Below are 19,436 nucleotides of genomic sequence, written 5' to 3'. Positions count from 1 at the left end.
GTAATGTTACTAAATTGGCAACTGTATGCGTTCGAAGTAAATTAGTTGTTAATAACTATTGATCAGATAATGACCAGAGTTTTGTGAAAGCAAATGTATTATTTTAATATATTCTACATAGTAGAATAGGATATGTGTGTATGTAAAGTGAAATGGACCAAATATAATATAGTGTGACATGAAAAATCTTACCGTAATATGCAATTGTAATATATATATATATATATATATATATATATATATATATATATATATATATATATATATATATATATATATATATATATAGTACAAAATGTACAGATAATGAAAAAGTGATATAGAGTTAAACTGAGTTTAATAACTTATAAATGTGAAGAGCGTTGATATATAATTTGATGTAATGTTACTAAATTGGCAACTGTATGCGTTCGAAGTAAATTAGTTGTTTTGTGAAAGCAAATGTATTATTTTAATATATTCTACATAGTAGAATAGGATAGGTGTGTATGTAAAGTGAAATGGACCAAATATAATATAGTGTGACATGAAAAATCTTACCGTAATATGCAATTGTAATATATATATATATATAGTACAAAATGTACAGATAATGAGTATTGTTGAGGGCTATGAGGACGTGATAGTAGCATCAGTGGCAATGCGACTGAATATTTCTTTGTAAACTATATTCTTTGTCTCTTTGCTTGACCTTCCATCGTCATCTTCAATCAATATTTTCAAACCTTCTTTGGAAGTCACTCGAGATATAGCTACATAAAGCTGCCCATGGGTGAATACAGGTTTTTTGAGGTAGATACCTACTTGTGATAGTGTTTGACCTTGACTTTTGTTGATTGTCATAGCATAACAAATTTTTATAGGATATTGTCTTCTTTCTAGCACAAAAGGAACTCTGATTGTTTTCAGCGGTAGACATATCCTTGGAATGAGAACAATTTTTCCAATATGCGTTCCAGTTATTATCTGAGCCTCTAAGATCATGTCTCCTAGAGCGGTTATAATGAGCCTTGTACCATTACATAATCCTTCAGATTGATTTAGATTTCGAAGCAACATAATAGGCACTCCCTTTTTAGTAACAACTTGTGCTGTGGGAAATTGTTGCCATCTATTGAATTTAGAAATTCAATTGGGTACAACAGATCTAATGTCCCTCCCACATTTGATTGTGGTGCAATTCTATCACAACTTAGATATTGTCTATGAAGTCCTGGAATGAGGTCGACAATATGGTCATTAATTAAGTCAGCTACATCATTTGTCGGTGTTAAGATAGCCCGTTGACGTAGGTAGTTTGGATCACTGTAGTTTTCTGCTATTTTTGGGTATATTTCTTCAATGAAGGCTGAAACCTGATTTTTTCGGGCGGTAATAGAAATTCATCAGGTATTTGTATCCAAGTAGGTTCAGATTCACCTGCTCTTTCTGTAGCTGCTATAGTACCATTGCCAATATCTAAAATCCATGCACTGAAATGTGCAAGTTGAGCTCGTTCACTTTCTGTTAAATGTGTTGAACAAAGTCTCATGTTCTGTGTAAGATGTAAGACTGTTACTGAACTCCAAAGTGGTGAGTTAGTTATAGCAGCATTAATAATTTGTGCCCGAGTGCCACCTTCTATCACAGGTAGTATTTGTCTAGGATCGCCTCCTAACACAATGGTTTTACCACCAAAGGGAAATTGAGCAGCTTGGGCAGATTTCAAAGAAAGTAAATCACGAAGTGAACGATCTAGAGCTTCGAAAGCATGCCTATGTGTCATGAATGCCTCATCCCATATTATTAAAGAAGTTGCCTCAATTAGCTCGGCAAGCTTTGAACCTCTTTTAATATCGCATATTGATGTTTCATCTAGCTCACAAGGTATTTTGAACCTTGAATGTGCTGTGCGGCCACCTGGAAGGAGTAGGGAAGCAACACCTGAAGATGCAACTGTTAAGACTATTCTTCTCTGCGCTCTCAAATGTGTTACGATTGCATTCCAAAGAAAAGTTTTTCCGGTGCCTCCATACCCAGATAAGAAGAAGAATCCAGATTTATTTGATAAAACAGCATGAACTATGGTATTAAAAGCATGTAATTGCTGCTCATTTAATTTCATGTGGAGATCCTGTGATTCACTTAATAAAGCATTGAAGTCATATGATAACTCTTCTTCAATATATTGATTACCGTAGGAAGACCCCGTAGAATTGTTTTTTTGTGGCAAACTATAATCTCTTATGTTTGAGCCATATTTGTTGAAAAGTACAGATAATTTGTCAATTAAATGATCCTTTATTTCATTTATGGGCATCTGGTAAGAGGGAAGGTTCAATGTTTTTCTCATATTATATTGGATATCATCTGCTAGTAGTTGCCATACTTTTTCAAAAAATGTATACTCATCTCCAACTTCGCAATAAAGAAGCATAGTAACGAATAGATGTCGCAGTTGATCCGAGGTTGCCCATCTGGCAGCTTCATCAAAAGCATTATACCACTCATTATCATCACTAAGAAGGCCACGTGCTTTACATGCTTCTTTGAATGTTGGGTGTAATATATTGTTATATGTCCTTAAGTCTTCATAGCTCTGAGCACCTTTGACGATCATTAGCAGCATCCTCAAATAGTATCTTTCCCCTGTAGATGGATGTACATAGTATATACGACCAATTTTTCTTTCTCTTCCATGTCTCGGTTTCCAGGTTCTTGTTTTGTCGTCCCAACGCCATTTAGATGGGAATTCAATATATGTTAGATTGTGCGCTGCATTTGTATTTGAATTGGTAGTGAACCACTCAGTGAGCATTGTTTTCCGAAGAAAAGATTCAGTTAATATATTGGATATATTACTTGCTGCATTATATGTTATGTAATTTTCATTAGGTAAATGTACTGGCATTCGTTCTACTGCAGGATAGTGTCTGTGTATCTCATATCCAAGCACACGCCAACAGGAATCCTTATCACATAGATAGCGAGTATCCAAATATTCTTTGACCTCGTTTCTTGTATTAGTTTCTTCGTCGTAAGGTATGTCTTCGCCATTTCTTACTCTCTGCAAATATACTTTGCTATAATCTGGACCTTTTGTTACATACTTGAAAAGATATTTTACAAAGATAGTTTTATTGCACCATTCAATGTTGATGTGGGCTTGGTAAGTCTTCAACAGAATCTGATTATATGGCACTACCCACCTATTATCCAATTTGTAACCGCCTTTCATAACATAGCGTCCATTGTTTCTTCGTCTGTATGTAGCAAATCCTTGTTCATCCAAGTTAGTTTCTTCATGGAATTCTTTTGGATACCTCTTTGAGCATCTATTATTTTTCATACATGGAGAATTTGGGTTCAATGCTCCACATGGACCATGCATCATATGTTCTGCCACTAAACAATATCCAAGAGGATCGGTCGTTGGATCTGGAATTTCAGCACTGATAAAAGAGTCTATGAAAGTGGATGTAGCTTGCGATGGAGAATTCGATATCCAAAATATGATGTGCGAGTGAGGTAGCCCTCGTTTCTGAAACTCAATTGTATAAAGCACTGCATGTAGGAGATGATGGTAATTTTATTAATTTGTGAAGTATTTATACATTATTTGTTTCCTACATTTATTTATAGATTATTATATGTCTGCATGTGTTGTTGAGTACGTAAGTGGCCGTACCTGCAATGCATGTGCCAAAAATAGATCCATTTTTATATCATGCATTAGATCTTCTAATTTCATATGGTACACTCGAACTATAACATCAGATCTGTCTGGAGGGCTCTGTCCACGCTCGAACATGCTGTCCAAAATCTCAGGCCAGTTTGCATTGCATGTAAAAGTGACAAAAAAATCAGGCGGACCATGAACTCGGCAGATAGCTATGCTGTCATGATAATTTTGAATCATATATCTTCGACCTCCTGTATGTGACGCAGATAGTATGATAGTTTTCCCAATTTCGTCGCCACTAATACAACCACGGCTAACTGCATCTGTAATACCTTGTATGCTTTCAATCCTCAAGTTTTTTTGATTGGCAATAATATAGTTCAATCTATTTTCATCAATGCATGCTCTGGCATCCACTTTAGCCTGACTTGATAATAAACCGTAACACAAATATGGATTTGGTTGATTTTTCCTGTAATGAAATTGGTAGCAATAGTATTCCTGAATGGTCATATGTCTTCTTGCATTGTTTTGAGCTGGACTTAGGTCATTGTATAGGATTCCAACTTGAAAGCCACGTTCACCAAATGGAAAAAGCAATGGGTATTGTAGAGCCATATAAGCTGGATGAAGTGAGGATATTCTTTTAAGTTCGTTGTTTCGAGTTTCAATGATAATATCACGCTTGAATGTGTCCAAACTAAAATCTCCAACAATTAACATGGCAAGTTGATCTGTCGTTGGTAAATTATACTGGATAGGGTCACCTTCTTTAGCACCAATGAGTCTAATAATGAAATCTTCACTTTCATTATCAGATAGACGGTCTCTTGCCATGCGGAATTTTTTTACGAATGGATTATGATTGTCTAGCATCTCAATTAATCCATTGACTATATCAGTATCCAAATTATCTTGGTTATTGATCTCATCTCCTAGGCATTTCATTCTGTTTTGAACTTCATTGGCAGTGTCGTAAATGTACAACTGAATGAACTTTGGTGATGATCCATCTGGAGGTAATAGAGATCCAATCCGATGATGCACTTGTCCACATATTTTAAATAGTGGTGGACCACGACCATCATTGACTGAATTATCTATTTGTGCACCCATTGATGTGAAAGCAAATAAGCAATTGTATTGCCTTATGCTTCTGATGAATCTCTTTGAGGTTGCATCACCGTCAAATCTTGCAAGAGAAAATAGAGGTTCGGGTCTAGGCCTATATGGAGGTATGCTGATCTTGCCACCTTTGCAGCAATTGTTATATGTAATAGATGTAGCACCATGCCGATTTCGTACTCTTTCAGCATACCAAAAAATAGCATGACAGTATGAGCACTCATATTTAGGTTTCCCATGATATGATCTATTTGGATATGAAGCTACGCTTTGCAGAGAAAATGGCTCAATGTTAGCAAGGTCTTTTCAAGAAAGGTAAGGAAGGTCTGTTTGGAAATAGAGGTAATCGTATATTACATTACCTTTAAGTGATTGTATGTACTCATCTGTGAAATAGCCACACTGTGAAGTCGTCATTGTTGTCAACATTGAATCTTTTTTTTGAACAAAAGAAATAAGGTAGTTAGAAATTTCATTTATTTATCCATGAAGGAATTGTAATCAAGTTTAATGCCATCACATTCAGTTAAGTTGGCATTACCTCTTCTGCCGAGTCTATTTTGGTTAAGTATTAATCTTCGGGTTCTTCTTGCTTCTGCAGCATTTGTGGGTAGTGGTATATATGGAGTAAAAGACACTACAGGAAACTGGTTAAAGAACGTGGGTGAAAAACCGTCGAACTTAATGTAATAAGCCGTCGAACTTACCGTAAGAACGTGGGTTTACCGACGAATATAGCCCATGACGATTTTTGGACGAACTTAGAGAAGTAAGTTCGACGGCCCCGTCGAACTTAACATTAAGAACGTGGGTACCGTCGAACTTAACATTAAGAACGTGGGTACCGTCGAACTTAACATTAAGAACGTGCGTTTTTAAGTTTGACGGGGGCCGTCAAATTTGTTCCCATAAGTTCGACGGTACCCACGTTCTTATTGTTAAGTTCGACGGGGCCCCGTGGCCGTCGAACTTATTTGGCCTCTGTAGGTCTGCGTGGGCTGCACATTAAGTTCGACGGTACCCACGAACTTAACGTTAAGAACGTGGGTACCCACGTTCTTAACCCTTTTCCAGAAAAAAAATAAAAATTACAGAAATGAAAAATTAGACAAACATAATATCACATGCAACATAGAATATCACATACAATACAGATTTCAAACACATGGATATATGTTCATATCACAAATTCACAGTCCAAATACATAAGTTCACAAGAATTGGAGATTATACCAGTAGTAATACAACACACAGGAATTGAAGATGCATGCGTCCATCAATCCCTCAAGACTCTGTTCCTAGCTAGACAGTATCCACATATCACTAAGAGAAACATGTCAAGAATGGACACCCTAGCTCTAGGTGATGTCTGACTTCCAAAGACGACGTCCTTCATTCACTCCAGAGCTCGCCTGTTTTGATGCTCCAAATGCGAACTGTGCAGTCCTCCCCACCTGGCAACAAATGAACATGTTTTCTGAAATGAGGATTTCATGCCCTCCCTTGAAATAATCTTGCTAACTTCACATATTTGAACCAACTAGCACACAGACAATTCTATAAATCAAAACTCAACCTATACAATATGTAATTCAATGTTAATCTATACTCCTTGGTGCGGCATTTAGGCTATCTAGTAAGAACGCAAACAAACTACTGTGTAAGTTTTTACTGGTCAATAACCACTTCAAAGAGCATCCCCTAGCGCTAAGAGCAGATACAACAGCTGAAAATGCCTTTTCAGATGGCAGCATGTGTGGTAATTGAACAAGGAAAAAAATATAACCATTGGATGTCAAATTTAATTGTAGATTCTTACCAAAGAGAGAAAAAGCAACTAGTTATATCAGACAGTATTAGTATCATCAACAAGCATGATTAGTGTATGAGAATAACTGTTTGTACACTATTTCATGAGAATGCTAAATTTGACCTAGGTATGAGAAGATCTTTAGGTATTTTGGTGACCAGATTAGTGTTGTGTCAAAAAATAATATTACCACTGAAAGTGCGTAAAGAAAACACTTCTTGAACTGGGAGGAAGCATCCAACAAAACATGATAAAACCTGGCTAATGGATGCTATAATCGAGCACTAACAAGATACTTTTAAGTTGTAACCAATATAGATGAAATATTATGATATTACCTTCTTGCTCAAACCGTTTACGGAGCTCATCTGGAGGCAATAGCTTTTGTGAGCTGTCAAGAACCTGAAGAAAGGCAAGTACAAATATGCAATAATAAATAATACTTCCAGAGATACAAAACCATCTGTGGCAATACTCAGTATGGACAAAAATTCTTGGGGGCCTCCCTGCTGTATTTACTGTAAAAAACATGGACAAAATCAGATGGTGACATATAAACTTCTAGATAGAACATCCAATTCTCCATCCTATCATGGTACATGAAGTATCGCGGTATAAGGAAGAATTGCCCTCATTACAAGTGCATTTACCAACAACAAGATCTCTTAGTACGGCAACATTCTTCTATCATCCCATCAACCAAAACCTAGCATACCATTAACTCGTGTACAACTTGGATTGACAACTGATGTATCCAAAAAAACTCAGACATACAGGGTAAGACAATATCTACTACACAACATTTAGATTTTTTACCACATCAAAATGGAAGGATGGATGAAAAAAAATATGGCACTAAAAGTGCATAGTATCATATGTTGAAATTTGACATCCAACTATGAACTTTATAAGATAAGTATCCTTTACCATCCACCGCAAACATGGGAAGAAACATCCAAATGCAAAAAAGAACTGATAGAAGTATGGAAAAGTAGAGAGTTTTCACCTGAGGAAACGGAACACATTTGCTCCCAGGCACATGCCCACTTCTAATCCCATTTCGTGGCTCGGGAACTGCACCATCAAATCTGAATAAAAGTTTCAAATCAGTTAATCTGAAAATACAAGACAGTTGCGCAAAGTAACAAGTACAAAACTTGGACTGCCAAAACATATCTATACATTATTGTACTATTAGTGTCACAAAGTGTGTGCTGGTAAAATCAAAAGATACTTCAATACAAAAAAGCTTAGGTGACCAAAATATCTAAAACATAAGTTATATCAGTATTTGTCCTGAATGCAAACCACTTAGGGCTAGTTCGCTTACAGTGCACTGAGCGGCTGCACGATGAGGAATTATTTCATTACAACGACTTTAAAAACTGTTGTGCCTCTCAAAAGAAAAGAGAGAAGAACATACTTTCAAGTAGTCATAGAAACTACCAAATGCATGTAGCCTTCAGAAAACCACCATCAATATTAAGCAGAATCTTACAGATACAGGCAGAGGCAGTATATAGTATATGCTGCATGCATGTACGATGTACTTATAGACTTCATCATAATTAAAATATGAGTAACATACCTAGGTTTTGATCGAGCATCTATAAGTTGATGTGTCTGGGTCTTGATGTTCTCTTTCACCTGAGAAAATCATCTATTAGTTGCTACGAAATATGCAGAAAGAATCCAGTGAGTCATGAAGAAAACAACAAGCAGGTTTGGGACACTTAAGCACTGACCTGATCAAGACTCCAAAGAAGATGAGGCTACAACTTTGCTTCAAATGTGGTTGGACCAACCTCGAGAAACATATTAAGATTATGTATAATTGATATTAAACCATGGTTACAACTACTGAACCTGCTATAAATCACAAACTTAAACAATGAGTTTCTAATGGCGAAACAGGAACATCATTGATTACCAGCAGCAGCCATGCCTGAAGCAGCACCTAGCGCTTCCAGTAAACCAATTAGCATGAACTGTGGCTTCGGAAGCGCTAACATTTCTCTAGTGACAATCCCAGCGCGAAATCTTATGAAGAGAATTGAGAAATACACTAGGACATACCTGCAAACAATATGAAGTAGTTCAGTACTAGTACAAAGCAGTTTGCGCAAAGGAAATACACAAGGACTCTACTGATACAGAATTTGATCTAATCATCACACTTCATAAGCCCCAGGAAAACTTTACTTTGACAAGCGAGAACCAGCAATGTACGTCTAATAAATTTAACCAATACAGAAAACTACAATTGCACACAGTTACTATAGTACTATCTATTAGCACAAAAAATGCTTAACAGCCTATCACCCTCACACACGTTGCAGGCGCACTGGAAAAGCAATCATGTTTCAGGAAACATATTTTAGGCTGGATTAGCAGAATTTCATATGTGATCATGTCTGACAAGGTTATGCAGTATGTTTCAACTAAAACAACTGCAGAAATTTGCACATCTCAACTTCTACACATCAATCAGCATTGGTAGTGTGACATTGAACAATAAATATGGAGAATGGGGAGATAATGACCATTACCTCCATTTCAGAACTACCTCAACAACTCTCTATCTTGACATAAATTCCCTCAACTTCATCAACTTGTCAGTAAGTGTTGCCATGGTCACTACGAGAAGACCACGGACTCAACACTGTCTAAATTGTGCGCTACACACTGCATTGATCCCCACTGTCTGAATTGTGTGCCCCATCACCATTCTCTTGGCCCCAGGGATCATCCCAAGCACCCCCTCCAGCCTCTTGCAGTCACAATCTAAGCCGTCGGAGATCCTCCTTAGCCAGACCACGGCGTCCCGGCCTCACACATACTCGGGCGCCCTGGCATTGTCGCCACCCTCGCCGCGGATCCACAATCGAAATCCGAAGGTAATTTACAATTTTTTTTGTTTTTCTTTTTGGTTGTAGCAGTATAGTCCTTCCCACAGAACTGAAGACTGGAAACTGGTTAAAGAACGTGATCAAGATATGGAACACGCAACTGTAAGAGCACTTATACAGATTTAGAGTCACCTTTTTGAACAGTTGCCCACAAATACTGGTTAAAGAACTTGATAACCTGCAATGTCCTAACATATGTAAGAGCACTGTTGGGGACCTTCGGCGTCCGAAGGTCCTCAAAAACAGGATTTAACAGTATTTCTGTAGTACAATGTGTGAACAGGTACCCTCGGACTAAAGTCGGCATTGCAGTAGACCGGAATAATACGAAGCTTGATACAGAGCCGAAGGTGTCGAGCAGGAAAGCTTCGGCGTAACAGCAAAGAGTGGAACCGACTTAAAGATGAAAAGGCTATTCAGACCTCGATAGACTACTATAGAGTTATTATCAAATGTAAAGGGCATGAATGTAATTTTGTAAGGGCTGTGTCCCGTGTCTATAAATAGGTGAACAGTATCCCCGTACTGTTCACGTTGACTTGGCATTTGCTTTTGCGTCACACTTGTATTTTCATCTCCTTCCAAGCCGAAGGTACATTTATAATTCGATATTGTCTCTATTTCTCTATGATGATATAAAAAAGTTAAATGAATGATGTTATATAATTATTCGTGCTATCTTTTATGTTTCATATGTTTCGTCTTTCATTAATATATACTGTGATGATGAAGGTTCGTCCTTCATGACCTTCGTCCGGAGATCGTTATATCCTAAGGGAAATAATGCTTCGAAGGACGAAGGACTTTATTGTTTAACATTTTCTGTGTTGCCTTGTTCTTAACTCATAGCATTTGAGAACAAGTCCCCAACATTGGCGCCCACCTCCGGTGAACTCACTTCCATTTCTTGAGCTTCTTCAACACCTTCAGCAAGCATCACCTTCGTCATGCCGCCGAAGAAGACTTCAGCACCAGGGGCTGGCACGCTGCAGCCGTTGGACCCCAATCAAGATGTCCTTTCTCTTAGAGAGGCACGAAGCCAGAAGAGGAAGGCTACCAGTCCAACACCTCCGGAGGATGATCTAGATCAGGAGATTCAAAATCTGGAAATCCTTCAGCAGCAGGTTCAACGCAAGAAGGAGAAGATGGCCAGGTTAGCTGAACTGCAGAGGCAGATAGACGAAGCCTCTGAAGAAGTTCGCCATCTTGCTCAGGATGAGCAACACCGAAGGCCTCAGCATCAAGATCTTCATCAGGAGGGTTTTCCCAACGAAGATGACTGGTATGACAATTTCCATCATGGGAATTTTGTTTTTGATGATGCTTCTCCCCTGTCCGCTGAGCTGCAGGCTACACCTTGGCCCCCGTCCTACAAGCCGCCTCAGCTCCCCGTATTTGATGGCCACTCAGACCCGAAGCAGTTTTTGATGAGCTACGAAGCAACAGTGTCTTCGTACGGGGGCAATGCTTCAGTCATGGCCAAATCTTTCGTTATGGCTGTCAGAAGCGTTGCTCAAACCTGGTATTCCTCCCTTCGACCAGGAACGATCACTTCATGGCAGAAGCTGAAGGATTTGCTGTTAACTAGCTTTCAAGGGTTTCAGACGAAGCCGGTCACTGCTCAGGCTCTCTTCCAATGCACTCAGGACCATGAAGAGTACCTTCAGGCATATGTCCGAAGGTTTCTACGATTGAGGGCACAGGCGCCAACAGTGCCCAATGAGATTGTCATTGAGGCTATGATCAAGGGGCTTCGGCCAGGGCCGTCAGCACAGTATTTTGCCAGGAAGCCACCACAAACGCTGGAAAAGCTGCTCCAGAAGATGGACGAATACATTCGAGCTGACAATGATTTTCGTCAAAGAAGGGAGGAGGCTTTCAGGTTTTCTGAAATGACCAGGGGCTTCGGAGGAAGGTTTTACCCGAGGCATGTCAGGTCAATTCACAATTCCACTCAGAATGATGATAAAGGGAGTCAGCACCAAAGGCCACAATACTCCTCACAGGCTTCAGGGCAACAACAAAGTTCCTTCCGACCTCCAGCTCCAAGAGGCAGAGGCGCCAGGGGCTTCGGAGGAAGATTCGGCGATCAACCGAGAAGAATCTTTTGCTTATTCTGCGGTGAGAACAAAGGCCATACTACCAGGATGTGCCATGTCACTATTCAGAAGCAAAAGGAAATAGCTGAAGCAGCAGCACAACAAGCTCAGCCGAAGCAGGTTATGCACACAGCTTCGTATCATTCGCCCTACATCCCAGAATATGTGGGCAACCATCCTGCAGTCTCTGTTGCTTCGGCGAGTCAGCCTCAAGCTTCCTGGCAACAGCCTCCGCCTCCACCTCCGTTGCAGCAAGGCCAGCAGCCAGAAGGGAGCCAATACGCTCCGCAACAAAGGGACTTCAGAGAACAGTCCGAAGCTCGCACGGTCAACAGCACTGTGCCAGAATCAAAGCACATCTATTGACAAATATCCTACCTTAATAGCAATCTTTTTCATTCAGTTTTATTTTCTGTAATAAAGGACATTGATTAGGTTTCATGTAATTAGTTTCGTTGATTCCTACAAGAAAAATATGTTTTCTTCACAGGCTTGTGATAATAAAAAGGACCTTCGGACTATCGACAATTCTTCGAAGCAACAAAAAAGTCGTTCTAAGGAACGCATAGTAAGTTTGATGAAGTCACAAAAAGTCGTTCCGAAGGGAACGCAGTGTAAGTTTTCTGCTCCAAAGTCGTTCCAAAAGGAATGCAGAGCATACAGCGAAAAGTCAACGCTGATACCGCCTAAGTAAAAGGCGAAGAAGCTCCAAAGACGTTCCTAAGGGAATGCAGAGCTTACAGCGAAAAGTCAACGCTGATTCCGCTGAAGTAAAAGGCGAAGAAGCTCCTAAGGGAGGCTTATAGCAAAAAGTTAACGCTGGTTCGCAAAAAAGATTGTGTTTTATCGCGCAGATATGCGTGTACCTTCGGAATACCACTTTACATAGCATAACATCATCACATCATTTTGCATAACATAAGCATCATACATCATACTGCATGTGGCATAAGAAAGAGATATGATATCAATCTTCGGGAAAACGCTTTGAAAAAGGAGCAAATCATGCCAAGTCACAAGGAGAAACAATATTGATCTCTGAAGTATAGCCTTGAGGAATGATTCTACGAAGCTTCAACACTTTTCGGGATACTTCGGATATTGTTGTGATAAATGGTAATACTTCTTCACGAAGCATGAAAAGAAGGGAAGGTGTTTTTTCGCCAGACTCAAAAACGGTACGTATGTAAAGTTTCATGCATCGTAAAGAATTGAACCATAAAGAAAAATAAGACAAATATATTACATACAGGATTACAAGATATTACACATGTTACATTTAAAATGTTTTTACAATAGCATTTAGTCCTCCCTAAGTACCACTTCTGCGGCTTCGTTCAACAGTCGATCGACAACTTCATCCATAATAGCTTCAGCCATCTTTTTAATTTCATCATCACCCCTAGGCCGAGCACCCGGAGATACTTCAGTAGGATCTGAGGAAGGACAGGACACGGCTACATTGCTATTACAAAATCGCAAACAAATCTTAAAGCCTAAAGGTTACAACACGATAAAAACTATTATTTAGTACCTAATGAACCTTCGGCCTCTGTGCTCTTGTCAGCAGCCTCGGCTACTTCTCTAGCATCGTGAATGCCCTTCTCACTTCTTCGAATAATTTCTCCGGCCATTTCTCGGCCACCATTATCCCAGATATCGGTAAAAAATTTTCCACCAATTATGCTAGCTTCGGCCGAAGGATCTTTTGTATCTTCAAAGGACAAGGCAGCTTCGGACTGTGCTAAAATTTTTACATGTTCACAGCCCTTCTTCTCTAAGATAGTAGCAATCCCTCTGGCGCCAGAGAAGGCACATATATCTCCTCGGCTATTTAAGATTTCTTCGAAGGCTTCAGCTTCGTGGCCAATCCATTCGATGGCACCTTCGGGATTGCCTCTCGAAAAGTTTTCCTCACTTGAGAACGCGCCAACCTTGGCGAAGCTAGCCTTTAATTTCTTAACACAATCTATAGATTTATTGTAGCATCTCTTTTTGGACGAACGAAGCTCTTCAACAGTCACTTCTAGGTGATCTGCCCATTGATCGCTGAGTTCACGCTTTGTTTCTTCAAGTATGCGTTCTTCCTTGGCTCTGGCCAGTTGTTTCCGAAGGTCTTCAATTTCGCGTTTTTGAGCTTCAGCTTGACTTTTAAAAGCAGCTTCGTCCTCCTTTATTTTATTTATCAATGAGTATAATATTTTGTCTTTTTCGAGACCTTCGTTCCTCAGTTCAATTACTTCGGAACGAAGGTTGCTCAGGGCTATAGTACAACTTTCGTCTTCAGCATCTTTCTGTGCCCTGAGGGCATTGCTAAGTATCAGGCCCTGCAAAAAGAAATATGTGTGTGTCAATAAGTTTTAACAAACGAAAAATTTAGGACTCAACGAAAAATACAAAAATTTCATTTGTCGCACCTTTAAACTATTGTAAGCCAGGCTGTCGGCCAGATCGTTCTTCGACAGCACCGAGAGCCCGTCTTCTAAAGTCGGGAATCCGAAGCTCTTGCTCATCTCCCGGCAGACAGAAATCTCCTTGCTGTCGGGAAGACAATACAAGAAGTCTTCTTCTCCACTGCCATTAAATATTAGCGCTCCCTTTGGATACTTCAGTTTTTGGGCATAGTGCTGGGCCTCTTGTTCTTCTTTTTCTGTTAATTTTTTCCCCGAAGCATGACGGAAAATATAATCACGAATTTTGGGGGATGCTTCGGGGGCAACAACATCGGTTTCTTCAACAAAAGTTGGCTTTGATATTTTTTCTGCCTCATTTTCCAAGGGTTTTCCCTTTGCGGGCTCTGAGGGCCCAGCTTCGGCTTCAGCCCCTTGCTCTGGAATTTTAGAACCAGAAGTTTCAATTGTTGTTTCAGGAGTAACAGCAGCCTTCTTCGGAGGTGTGCTCAAAGATTTGATCGTTTCTAGTACATCTAGCACATTAGCCATTCTCTTTCTCTTCGGAGTTACGGCTGGCACTTTTTCATTTTTTGCTGTCCCAATGATTGCTGTAGGACTCAAAACTTCTGATGTTTTGGAGCCCTCAGTTGTTTCCTTTATCTCTTCCATTTTTTCTGTGAATGGCGCTTCGGCCTTCTCTTTCGTTTCTGGTAACAAAATCTTTGATTGCTCCAATTTTGTCTTTATTGGCACTTCGGCCGTTTCTGCAACTTCTGGCAGCAAAGTTGGCTCGGCTGGTTTTTTAGCTTCGGTGGCCGAAGAAGTTTCTCCGGTAAACTCAGGCACCAAAGCTGGTTCAATATAGCGCGGCCGATGCGTAAGAACCTTTATCTTCTTCCTTTTCGGTTCTGGCTCGCTAGGAGCAGCTGCAGTTTCTTCTTTTGCAGAGGTTGTGTTTTTTCTTTTCTGCCTTCGGGTGGGATAGCAATAGTCAGGGTAGACAAACCCGATGGCATCAAATACCCGATTCAGCCTCTTCTTTTTTCGGCCTCCGAAGGCTGCTGACATTGCAGTATCTTCGGCCTTCGAGTAGGTCCCAAGCAGCTCATCACTTAAATTATCAATGCTTTTCAACCACTCATCATCTGGCTCAATAAATTTGTCTCCAAACTTAAAAGTGTACTTAAACCTGATAAGTCCACCTTCGTCGGCCTCTTTAATGGTTTCTTGTGGCATTTCCCATTTCTCTGCAAGCGGCCACACCCTGAAGGCGATGTGCTCTTGTACTAAGTCCCTTGTTCCTATAAAAGAGCAGACAATGCCGAAGGCTCTCTGGCATTCTTCGGCAGCTTCATTCATTTCAACCTTCGGCCTGCGAAGGCCGAAGCTTTGCCAAATAGGGCGCATAATTATACCCTTGATATCTTCTCGTGCTTTCAGATCATTTTTTACATAGAACCATTCTGTCATCCAGCCGCTGGGCCATCTTTTCCGAAAAGTTGGCACGGGGCAGCTTGACCCAGACCGAGAAACAAAACTGTAGCAGCCAAAGTTATTGTGATACTGTTCCTTACCCCAAGGTATTGTCTCGTATGATAATTCGTGCATATTGCAGAAACTTTTTGCATCAGGCTTCAGACCTTGGCTTCGCACGGCCCACACGAAAATATTCAGCCTTATGATTGCCTCGGGGGTAAGTTGGTGAAGATAGACTTCAAAAATCTTCAGCACCTCCACGACGAAGCTGCTCAAGGGCAATCGCAGCCCAGCCTTCAAAAAGCTTCGGAACACTACGACTTCATTCTCTTCGGGGTGTGGACAAGTCTTCTCCCCTTCATCGGCCCTCACAACGGACAAATCCCGGAAATACCTTCCTCTCATGTTAGCAAGATGATTCTCTTTGATAGTTGATTTACCATAAACTGAATGGCTTGGTCGCCAGGGGCGATCTTCGGAGTCTTCGCCACCACTGTCCACATCATAACTTTCACTGTCACCAGTATCTTCAGACAGCCCTTCCAGAATCTCCTTGGTGATTTTTTCTGTGTTGGTCTTCGACATCGCTATAAGAAATCCTAAGTTCTTCTCTTCATCAAGACTCAGCTTCATCTCAGCAGCAGCCTTCTTAGCAGCTTCAGACATCTTCGGAAACACTAAAAAACTGTTTTCAAAGCCGAAGCTTCAAAGCTAAAAGCTTAGCAAATCACAGTGCACAGGAGCTAAAAATTGAGTGAGCGGGAGTGGTTGGCCAGAAAGCGTGCAAAATGAGTTTGCGGTATGGCCGTATTTATACGCTCGGTGCGTTGAAAGTTGAAAGACCCCACTTGTCATTGAATGTTGCTATTCTAGCAAAGGGAAGGTGTTTTTTTCGGACCTTCGGCGTAAAGCCTTCGTCCATATCGCAATCTAAATTTATTATTTCAAACAAATTAATATTGCGAGGGGCTACTGTTGGGGACCTTCGGCGTCCGAAGGTCCTCAAAAACAGGATTTAACAGTATTTCTGTAGTACAATGTGTGAACAGGTACCCTCGGACTAAAGTCGGCATTGCAGTAGACCGGAATAATACGAAGCTTGATACAGAGCCGAAGGTGTCGAGCAGGAAAGCTTCGGCGTAACAGCAAAGAGTGGAACCGACTTAAAGATGAAAAGGCTATTCAGACCTCGATAGACTACTATAGAGTTATTATCAAATGTAAAGGGCATGAATGTAATTTTGTAAGGGCTGTGTCCCGTGTCTATAAATAGGTGAACAATATCCCCGTACTGTTCACGTTGACTTGGCATTTGCTTTTGCGTCACACTTGTATTTTCATCTCCTTCCAAGCCGAAGGTACATTTATAATTCGATATTGTCTCTATTTCTCTATGATGATATAAAAAAGTTAAATGAATGATGTTATATAATTATTCGTGCTATCTTTTATGTTTCATATGTTTCGTCTTTCATTAATATATACTGTGATGATGAAGGTTCGTCCTTCATGACCTTCGTCCGGAGATCGTTATATCCTAAGGGAAATAATGCTTCGAAGGACGAAGGACTTTATTGTTTAACATTTTCTGTGTTGCCTTGTTCTTAACTCATAGCATTTGAGAACAAGTCCCCAACAAGCACTTATACAGAACACGCCGTCAGCTTTGCCTGATCAAGATATGGAACAAAATCTAAACCACTACAAAGGAGTTCAATCAAAAAGATTTAGAGTCACCTTTTCGAACAGTTGCCCACAAATCTCAGTATGTGTAGCGTCCACAGTTTCTTGAGGGATGCAAAGACGCACTTGGAATGCCATCAGAGCTTCCACTTCCTCCTTGCTCAGCTCTCCATCAGCTACAAACTGCTGAAGCTTCTGTCTGTAAATTTCTGAAGTTTGAAGAGGAACTGATAAATGTTCGTGGGTTTTGTAGTGATTAAGGTTTTGTTCGTGGGTTTTGTTAAGAACGTGGGTACCGACGTTCTTATATCAGTTAAGTTCATGGGTTTTTTTAAGAACATGGGTACCCATGTTCTTAAATTAAGATCATGAGCCCTAACTAAAACCGTCGAACTTAGCCTATTAGGAACGTGGGTACCCACGTTATTAAATTAAGTTCGTGGGCCAACTCGAAGCCGTCGAACTTAAGCTAAAAAAAACCTAAATCCCATCCCGCGCCACGAGTTTCTTTTCAGCAGCTTTCTTTTCCACCCGCGCGCAGCACTGTGCCGCCCAGGGCGCCGCCCACCCATGCCGCCACCGCGCCCGCCTCCAGCCCGCCGCCTGCAGCACCCGCGCCGCCCGCTGCGACCGCCGCAATCTCCCGTACTTTGCCTGGTACGCTTCGTGCCGTCGCCGCAACCTCCTCCTCCCCGTCACACGTGAGCGAATCGAGGGTTCCTCCCGTACTTCTTTAGTGTTGTTGTTTCTTGTTGCTGCCGAGGATGTTTAGAGGACTGGACACTGGAGGCTGGGTGATAGGTTGCAGTCATGCAGTGGGGTTCGCTGGTTCTATTAAGTGTTGGATCCGTAGCAGGAGTAAGGTTCGCCAAAGTTGCTGAGACTTCCTTGGTGACCTGTGGATGCTTTTATCCTGTGTTTATTTCAAGGTGGCTAGTAGTATTGCACTAGATCTCCTCTCCTTGTAAATTTTTGATATAATAAGCTTCTGGTAATGGACGTATAGTTCATCTGTGCACGGGAACACTACAGAGATCCTTGTGATTAGAATTTAGAAAGGAACATTTGGATCTAGTCGTTTAATGACCACGAAAATGTATTGGTCCTGATTTGGAACTTCCGAAACTATGGCCTTATTGTTCTTATTGTTTTTGTAGTTCCATCTGGCTATAATTTTTTTGGCAAATTTTGGTTCTTTTGCAGAGCAGGTTAGGCTTATAACCAAATGCTGATTCAAGATTTCTTAAATGTTTGAAAATATTATATGACTCATGTCCACAAATCCTGGAGATGGAATTCTTTCCACCAAAAAGGGGAAGGGTCATGAGGTTTGTGCATTGGACATTGATGTGCTTGTGCTCATGTGCTGGACTTCTTGAGCTGTCGAGTGTCAGATGCATCGAATGCCTTCTGATAAGAAAATGACATTTCAGATCATCAGTTGTGAGGAATCATAACTGGCCGCGATAGGAAGTGCTAGCTGCAGCAGCACTACTCAGTAAAACCTGTAGAAATTAAGCAGCATCAGCCGCCGCAACTGTTTTCAGTTGTCAGGAAATCACTGTGTTGTTTTCAATAACTGACTATGTGTTTGACTAAATCTTCAGGGACTAGTGTCATTCCTTGTGCTATTGCACAAATCGTTTGCATGTATTGGAGATCACCACGCTCACGCCAAGCAGCATGAAGATCAAGGTCGTCGCTCCACCAGAGAGGAAGTACTGTGTCTGGATCGGATGATCAATCCTTGCATCCCTGAGCACATTTCAGCAGGTAACACCAAGTTTTCCGACGGCTATTCTGTATCTACTATCTAAGTCTATTTTGTGAAGTTCTGACATAAGTTCTTGTTTTCCCTGTGTAGATGTGGATCTCAAGGGCTGAGTATGAGGAGTCTGGGCCAGCTATTGTCCATAGGAAGTGCTTCTAGACGTCACCTAGCCTTAATTCTCCTATGGAAATACCTTCGTTTGATGACATATCTATGGATGGTTGCTCTGCTATAGCTCGCAGTTTTTGTGTTTGCCAATATATCCGGTAACATTGTGGAGTCAGTCGTCCACTGTATGAAGTATGTAGTTTGGTCAATCCTCTGAATGTTGGCATGCCTATAAATACAGACTTACCATTTCAGAGCATTGGTGGACTTATCTTGCCTCTGAACCATGTGATTGCAGGGATAGTCTAACTCAGGCTGTGGAAGAAGTGAATATTGTAATTAAATTTAATAGTTTGCTTACAACATTAAGCAAACACCCTGAAGCTGATAATTTTGCTCGT

The 19,436-nt window shown here is 40.6% G+C and overlaps 1 protein-coding gene across 1 annotated transcript; it reads right to left on the bottom strand.

Moving 5' to 3' along the window:
• Nucleotides 1-609: 609 nt before the first annotated feature.
• On the bottom strand, nucleotides 610-8,768 carry LOC103646839 (ATP-dependent DNA helicase PIF1). The gene is made up of 3 exons (XM_035965074.1): nucleotides 8,732-8,768; nucleotides 7,644-7,684; nucleotides 610-1,071 (listed from the first exon to the last, which is right to left on the bottom strand). Exons 1-3 carry the CDS (start codon nucleotides 8,766-8,768, stop codon nucleotides 610-612), a joined length of 540 nt encoding a protein of 179 aa, XP_035820967.1.
• Between the last annotated feature and the right edge of the window lie 10,668 nt (nucleotides 8,769-19,436).

This window comes from Zea mays, chromosome 2 (genome assembly GCF_902167145.1).
Source record: "Zea mays cultivar B73 chromosome 2, Zm-B73-REFERENCE-NAM-5.0, whole genome shotgun sequence".
Lineage (NCBI taxonomy): Eukaryota > Viridiplantae > Streptophyta > Magnoliopsida > Poales > Poaceae > Zea > Zea mays.
Note: the sequence above shows the minus strand (reverse complement) of the source record. Positions and strands in the feature narration are given on the sequence as shown.

What these genes read in the sequence shown, in the direction of transcription:
- LOC103646839 (XM_035965074.1), bottom strand. Translation starts at nt 8,768, where the DNA reads ATGATTAGATCAAATTCTGTATCAGTAGAGTCCTTGT. An exon ending in TGTATCAGTAGAGTCCTTGT is followed by an intron (nt 7,685 to 8,731) that starts GTATTTCCTTTG and finishes ACTTTTATTCAG; the next exon opens with ATTTGATGGTGCAGTTCCCG. An exon ending in GCCACGAAATGGGATTAGAA is followed by an intron (nt 1,072 to 7,643) that starts GTGGGCATGTGC and finishes GTTACTAAAAAG; the next exon opens with GGAGTGCCTATTATGTTGCT.